The sequence below is a fragment of the Rhea americana genome, unplaced genomic scaffold (assembly GCF_003343005.1).
Source record: "Rhea americana isolate MKP2758 unplaced genomic scaffold, rheAme1 scaffold_142, whole genome shotgun sequence".
NCBI classification, from domain to species: Eukaryota; Metazoa; Chordata; class Aves; order Rheiformes; family Rheidae; genus Rhea; species Rhea americana.
The window spans coordinates 404,166-412,412 of record NW_028185506.1 but is presented as its reverse complement, the minus strand read 5'-3'; the positions used below and the strand labels follow the sequence as shown (position 1 = coordinate 412,412).

The 8,247-nt window shown below is 38.8% G+C and overlaps 1 protein-coding gene across 1 annotated transcript in view; it reads left to right on the top strand.

Moving 5' to 3' along the window:
* Positions 1-671: 671 nt before the first annotated feature.
* Positions 672-8,247, top strand: part of NDUFA9 (NADH:ubiquinone oxidoreductase subunit A9) — a 19,610-nt gene continuing 12,034 nt past the window's right edge. The window contains exons 1-4 of the mRNA XM_085298804.1: positions 672-767; positions 5,345-5,515; positions 6,396-6,493; positions 6,685-6,776. Of these exons, the coding sequence (XP_085154930.1) occupies positions 713-767; positions 5,345-5,515; positions 6,396-6,493; positions 6,685-6,776 (416 nt within the window). The 5' untranslated portion in view covers positions 672-712. The remainder of the gene's footprint in view (positions 768-5,344; positions 5,516-6,395; positions 6,494-6,684; positions 6,777-8,247) is intronic.

Below are 8,247 nucleotides of genomic sequence, written 5' to 3'. Positions count from 1 at the left end.
TGGCTAGATATCTGTAGAAGACAGGTAATACACAAAAATTAACATAACTGTTTAATCTCCGTTTAAGAGTAATTTAATAATGCCAGATAGTTCAAAGCATAAATAATATTATTGAAAATGTTTTAAATTGGCCCAGCTCAACAATGGCCAAAAGTTACTGTCACTTAATTGTTGGACTTGACTCATTTCCAACCGGACTGCCATTCAGATGCTGGCAGAAGCATCTGTGAAACAGCAGTCCCTCTAGAGAGCTGAATAATTCCACCAGCAGGAACTAAGGGTCACACTTATACTGAAATTAATCTCTCTTGGGTGCTTCTGAAAATCTCCCTCTCGGTAGCTGTGAGTCTAAACCCACTCGCCCTTCATAAATCTATCCCGAACCACAGCAGGTACCCTGACAGACAGCCCAGCTCCAAAGCAGACAGGGGCGGAAGGCAGAAGAGCGAGCGCAGAGCCTGGCACTGCTAATGGCCACACCTCAGAGGAGACAGCAAGGCTGCAGCCAACCATTGACTCAGGACGGCACGTTCCCTGACAGCCACATTCTGCGCATGCGCAGTTTGGATACGCGCCTGGGGGCTCTGCGCAGGCACTCCCGACAGACACTTCTCCCACGGCCGCCTAGCTGATCGCTCCTGCGCATGCGCTGGCGGACAGATTTGGCCCTGCTTGCATTCCGTCCGCTGTGGGGGTTTGTGGGTAGGGTAAAATGGTGGTTGTGATGTGTTGCTGGTGGCTTTCCCGCCGTCTGTTGTCAAGGGCAGGTGAGTGTCACTGCTGTTGAGGGTGGCTGGCGGCTTGCTGTGTCCTACCCGTATTCGTGATGCTTCTTTTGCTTGGGGTATCACTGGCAGCTAGGCTGTCTTTATGCTGTCTGCCTCGCTGGCCCGAGATAGGACAGACCAGGCCAGGGCAGGCCAGCGGGTGCTGCGTGTAATGGCTAGTGGTGACCCCAAGGCACAACCCCGTCCTTCTTCAGGTGAAGGAATATGGCAGCTCGGTGTCTGTCTGCTTCTGTGTGTTATGCTTTGCTTTGAAAGAAAGTGGGGTGTGCTAGGCTGTGCAGTCCTGAACTAGCTTATGCCCCTGGGCCCCCCCTTGTCTCACTGCACCTTCTTTGGGTTAGGGCAGGATGAGGGAGCTCACAGGGCTGTGTGTGGACAGCAGCTGGCTAAATGATGCAGAAGCCATCTGTTTTTTGCCTTGTCTTTTTTGCGGAGCTGTAATTTGTAGCCTGCAGCAAAACAAAGAATTTGCTCATACTGTGAGTTTATCTGCATGATAATAATGTTTCTCTAGGACTGTTAAAATCTCTGTATATGAAATGCTGTCCAGCAGGCTAAAGGTTTGGATTTTTTTTTTTTTTTGTGATTCCGTAGGTAGCCTTGACAGTTTGGCCTCGGTCTATAAGCATGCTCAGGTGCCAAATTTATATTAAAATCCTGGATTTGAGTTTTTGTCACAAAATCATAACCTAATTTTAATTATACAGCTACAGCACATATTCATCTGTTATGAAAAATTGGCAAATGGAATTTTTTGGTGGCAAAGAACATGCTCTTAACTGCAACAGTGCTTATTTCCAATAGGAAGATGATTCTGGTTTACTGTGGACTTTGAAGATTTTATTCAGATCAATATTCATAACCTGCTTCAAATAAGGATTATAACAGTAAATATCTAGTGGCAAATAGACTGTAGTCAGTGAGGAAGAATCCTACTGTTGTGGGGCAAAAATCCCTGGGTAAGTCTGTGTTGCACACAAGTATAGGGCAAAAATTTAAGTAGTATGCTGAACCTGGAAACACTTGAAGAGCCCTGCAGCTTTGACAATCCATGTTAATCTGTGTTATCTAGATATAGTAAGCTTTGCTTTTGGTAGGGCTCTGCACCATATAGATGGGCTTTCCCTGGTTGTGCATGTAGTGGCAGGATTTTTCTAGCTTGCTTTTGTTGGATATTAGATATCCTTAAAACCATAGAGCAGAAGAGCTAAGCTCTTCACTTATTCATTGCTTCTTCATCTTTGTTGTTATTCATATTGCAGTGGTAATTGGATATTTAGTTAGATTGTGATATATGATGAAGCTCCTATACCGTTATGAAACAAAAAAGATGTATACCCCTAAAGAGCTTACAGCATAAGGCAAGTAACAGCAGATGTATGGATGCATAGATAGAAAAAAAAAAGATGGATATTATTTGTTAATGTGATGGTGATAATGAATTTTATAACATACTTTCAGTGAACTAAAGTCCTATTGCTCTTGGTGGCAAAGGGTTGAAATGTTCTCAGCTATCAATAATGGAGACAGTGGTAAATCTTTAAATATGCATATTGTGCACATTTTCTTCAAATCTTGAGAAACATAAATGTATATGAACAAAGTACTGACAACTACTGTGGGTCACCCAACTTTGTCTTTCACTGTCTCGAACAGGATACAAAGCAGCTATTTTGTGCACATGAGGGAATCCTGGTAATTATAAACAACCAAATACATTTCTTTGAATGAGTCTGTCTGTCCTAAAACAAAATTAAATAGTAAAAACATGGTTAATAGAACTCTATAAGAATGAAGGTAGCAAGTTCATCCAACTGTCTCCCACAGTATTACCCTTTACAGAATCACAGAATAGTTGAAGTTGGAAGGGACCTCTGAAGATCATCTAGTCCAACCCCTCTGCTATTCAGTATCTCCAAGGATGGAGACCAGCGGAGTCTGTCTGGGCAACCTGTTCCTATGTACAGTCAGCCTTACAGTAAAGAAGTGTTTTCTGTGTTCAAGTGGAATTTCCAGTGCAATTTCCTGCATTTCAGTTTGTTCCTGCTGCTTCTCGTCCTATCAGTGGCCATCACTGAAAAGAATCTGGGCCTATCCTCTTGAGACTCTGCCCTTAGATATCTGTATACCTTGATAAGATCCTGCCTAAGTCTTCTCTTCTGCAGCTTGAACGGAGTCATCTCTCTCAGCCTTTCCTTGTGTAAGAGATGCTCCAGTCCCTTAATTATCTTAGTAGCCGTCTGTTGGGCTTGCTCCAGTAGCTCCATATCTCTCTTGTACTGGAGAGCCCAGAACTGGACGCAGTACTCCACGTGGCTTCACCAGGGCTGAGGGGCAGGATTATCTCCCTCAGCCTTCTGGCAGCACTCTTCCTAATGCAGCTCTAGATGCTCTTTAGCCTCTTTGCCACGAAGCCCCATTATTGGTTCATGTTCAACTTGTCCACCAGGACCCCCAGCCCCTTCCTTGTAAAGCTACTCTGCAGCTGGTCAGCTGCTAACACTTAGCTTACTTGATATCTGCTATCTGGGAACCCATTGCCTTGCTGTCAGCTTTATTCTTTGCCGAGCATTTAGTGTATATGCTCCTGATTTCATCTGCAAATTTGTTTTGTAGTGTTTTTTTTTCTTTTTTTGAATAAACACAAAACCCACAAATATACAGGCTTCTGAAAATAAAAACTGACAGTGCATTTTTCAATTGTGAGTTCAGTATGTTTTTCTAGCAAAACCAGAATAGTTGTATGACACACTCTCTGACACTCACTCACAAAAATGTATGCTTCGTGACATCCAGTCTCATTAATGTATAAAAAGAGAAAGCTTTTTTATTTTTATATGAACAGAGGTGCTAAATGTAGGTGTTCTTCTGTTAAACTCCAGCAGATTTTTGGCAAATATTTTTATGGATGCTTATCACCGAGTATATTTTTCTTCATAGTTAGTCTTGGGGCCTACACTTTGGCAATGGAGAGGCCCTGCCTATCTGTCACTTGGAGACAGACACCATGCTCATTGTTTTTAAGCTTGGCTCCTTATCATAGGAGAGCTGCATTTTGGGAAGTCATATACCTACTTGATGTTTGTGTAGATGATGTCTTAATGCCAGTTGGCCAATAGAAACAGGAAAAAAATGTAATTTTCAAGGATATTAGATTAATTTGATAAAAGTTTAAAGGTTTATCTATTACTGCTTGCTTTGATTAGGTGGATGTTAAACTGCCTCCTTGGGGGAAGGAGAGACAAGCTTTTGGGTACAGATTCTCCTTCTTCGGACACTGAAATCTTACTGGTGAATTTTCTGGTTTCAGTTGTATCAGCTGATCTAATAAAAATGTATTACATGCCCAGACGTACCCTGCCCATTTTATCTCCTTAGAAAGTCATGACTATAACATCAATGCGACCCTCCAACCTGGCAATACCTAACCATATCTGGATCAAATTAACTCCCTCATTGCGCAAGTAGGATTTTTTTTGTTAACCTCTAAGTTGTCTGTCATTCTGATATCAAATACTAGTCAGGTTTTCACTGTTTCTTGTCATTTGAGTTGATAGAGGGAAGGTGAAACTTGTTTATCCTGATCCAGAAAATGCTTATAGCCATGATTTATTGAAAATTCAAATGTCAGTTACTGTTTTTCTGTTAAATCCTCAAGCTGATTTTGTAGACAGCTCTTCTAGTCTGTTCTTGTCAACTGCAGTGTATCTGTAGTTTGTGCACTCTATACCTCATCCATTCCTTGCTTTTTCACCTGTCCTTGGAAAGTAAGAGCACTGACTTACAGTAACATTAAAAACTTCTAATTTCAAGATTCTCTTAAAAGGAGTTTATTTGTTCCTTTTGTCTAACTTGATTGGAAAGGAAGTACGTTCCTTCTCTTCAGACTCCCTATTTAGCCTATCTTGTCAATTTATATCACTATCTTAGCAATGTCTTATTTCAGTGGCTTTCAGCTTTTCATAGCTTGGTCTTTCTTGAGAAAATGGACAGTATTCCGTACCACATGGGTCTGTCTCTTTGCCTCTCTTAACTCCCCTCACTCTAGACCAGTGACAGGAGATTTGCTACGTCCTCCAACCTTTGAGATTGCTCACTTTAGATTGGGGTCTAGTTAATTGCATTCTGATGTCTTTGTGCCACAGTTCCTAGGTGTGGGAGCATAGTGTGAAAATACTTAGGTGGGCCCTGATTTTAGCCAGCATGGTTTTGGTAGTCCTTATTCTCTTATACTTTATGCCATAACTCGTACATCATGTGCCAGTGTTAGCCAGTTAAACTTTATGTGCAGTTTAGGAACCAATGGTCTTAGTCTACTCCTTTCATGACTTAGTTTGGTCTTTGATTTTTAGCCACACCTCCCTCAAGCCCATTGTCTTCTGATTTATCTGGATTTCTTTGAAGTGGTCTGGCAGGAGACTTGGCATGGGTAATTTTACTGAGGCAGGTTGGAGAAAATGGGTCTATAATGAGAAAATAACTTTCACTTTAGCTATGGAGTCACAATAGTAACTCTTAAGTTATATCACTTGCTTGCTCCCATTTTTGTGTTGTAGGCTCTGGTGTTTCTGTGTTAGCTGCATTGCCACCTAAATTGCAGCAACACCGCCAAGTCCATCATGCATTAATCCCTCATGGAAGAAGCGGAAGATCCTCTGTTAGTGGCATTGTGGCCACTGTCTTCGGAGCTACAGGTTTCCTGGGACGATATGTTGTCAATCGTTTAGGTAAGATTTTCCAGGAGTATCAATTAAAAATTCAGATGCTTAACCAAACTTTAGTCTTTCTTCAGGTTATAGAATAGCCCTAGATTATTATTATTTTTTTAATCTTAAAAATTGAGCAGTGCAGACATGTTCTCTGTGATATCTGTATGATAAGTAGTGAAAATAGCATAGTTCTAATGCAGGAAAATGCTGAAGCTTCTGGATATTGCTCAAATCATTGTGATAAGTCATTCTCTTTCATTTAGTTTTTTTTGTTGTTTTTTGCTTTTTGGATTTTTGGGGTTTTTTTGAGCTCATGAGATGTAATTTTAAGTGAAGCTCATAGTTGATTCTTCTGTTTTCAGCTATGTTACGACATTTTGCTAAAATGTTTGCAGCAATCTGGAGTTTGATCAGGATTCATTAGCATTGCCCTTATTAATTTTATTTTTTTTTAAAAAAAGAATCTTTCCTTTTTTCTTCTTTCTTTCTTTGTCCAGCTTTTAAAAATGCAGATTAAAATCTGTACGCATGAATATCCTTAGATGTGAAACATAATATAGTACCTAAAAATGTGTGTAATATGTACTGATTAAAAAGATCTTTTGTTTTACATGCTTATGCTTATTTTATTATTAGTTCACCCAACTATTCAAGTACGTCCCTGCTTAAGAATTCCTGTGATACTATACTTTGAGAAACTTCTGTGCTACTTTTAGCTTTGCAGATGTCTATGCTATGCAGATAACGTTAGCTTTGCAGATGTCTATGTCAAGTTATCTATGTTTGTTTGTTGTGTTTTAATACCAGTGAAGAAAAGGAAATGACATATATTCAGAAGATTGTCTCCTTAAAGTTATTTAGTAGTTTGATATAAATGAAAAGTTCTTTGAACACTTAGGTCGCATTGGATCTCAAGTAATCATCCCCTATCGCTGTGATCGGTATGACCTCATGTATCTACGACCCATGGGTGACCTGGGGCAACTTCTCTTCTTAGTAAGTCTTTTGCTTTGGCGTTAGATCAAATACAATGCCATTGCTATACAAGGAAGTCTGTTAATCATTCTCAAAGTCAGAGCTCTAGTTATTGTTTAGACTTTAAATGGAAATGATGTGAAAGAGCTTTCTTTGAATATGCCTGTTTGCACGTTATCTCATCTCTTTCCTACTTGATTCTCTGGTTACAGGAATGGGACTGTAAGGATAAAGACTCTATCCGAAGAGCCGTGGAACACAGTAATGTCGTCATTAATCTCGTTGGAAAGGAGTGGGAAACAAAGTAATTTCTTATTTTTTCTTTATAGATCGATTTTCAATGTGTATTAGACAAGGTAGCAGCGTTTTACAGCGTATTTACAGTACACAGTGATACTGGTATTTCACCTGCCTTCCATTATGCATAAGATAGAAATCTTGTGCATAAAAGTGCTCCCATTTCTTTGAATGATTAACTTCAATTTAGCTTATGATCTGCTCTCAGCAAGTACATTCTTTTCATAATTGTCTAATGCACAACTCTTGCTCTGTCAGACGGTTAAATTTACTGCTTTTGTACACCTTGCTGATGATATTTAGTGGGTAGCTTCCTGTAAATGATAGAGGTTTACAGATCTGTGGGCTTATATTTATGATATTACAGAAGTGGGCTTTCATCCTATCACTTTGGTGTACTTATTATGCTAGGTTATAATTCATCAGTTACAGTCAAATTTTTATTATTCTCTGGTAAATGTTAATAAATGGGAATAGCTAGTGGAACATTTCTGTGGGTATGATTAATAATTTCATTCTTTGGTAGAATTCTGGCACACATGCTGTTAGCGTCTTAAGCAATTTTCTTATACTGATAACTTACTGATCTTATAAATATTTACTTTTTTAAATCTATGAAATATAATATTTATTTTAGTTTAAAAATACCTGTAATAATCTGTGTTTTTTTGCCTGCAAGTAAGTCTGCTTTACTTAAAGCCTTGTTAGTGGAGAACTGCCAGAGAAGTACATGTTAATTGTGTGACTTGCCTTTATGTGGAACATAATTTTCCTATTGTAGAGACAGAAACTGATGTTAGATCTAAATTTAATCTATATTTATAAGCCTAATGCCTCTGTTGCCCACTTTTGTGGACAGTCATTTGGTGGTGTCTCAAACTCTAAAATTATTTTTCCTAAAATACTTTGTCTATTGGCAAGCATCCATTTCAACTTATATATGGTATTTGACTAGACAAGAATAACTTCTGGGGGGCACTCTAATTTGGCATTCAAATTTGTAGAGGGCCTTTTTTCCTGATGTCATTTACCCCTTTATCCCACTGCTGGAGTTTATAGCATAGTTTAATTGGGGGAGGGGAAGACCACAACCCATTCTAACTTTGATTTTTGTATATCTGACAAAATTTTTGGTTCTTTTTGTCTTTTTTTTTTTCCCCAAGGCTCTGGGAACAAACCAACCTGCCAAAATTAGTGCATGCTGTTACGAAAATACAAATATGAAACTTTAAACTCTTATTACTGTCAGAAGTGAATAATTTCAATTAATAACTACATAATCTCCATTTATCATTCAGATACATTTTTCACGTGTACTTTCTTCCTCCAAATTTCTGGGCTCATGTGAAATATGTGGTTTAAATAAGGGAGGGCTACTTGGTTATTAAAATACAGCCTTCTGGAAGTGCAATAACAACAAAAAACATTTACTGAAGTTTTTTTTTTTTTTTTTTTTTTTTTTTTTTTTTTTTTTTTAC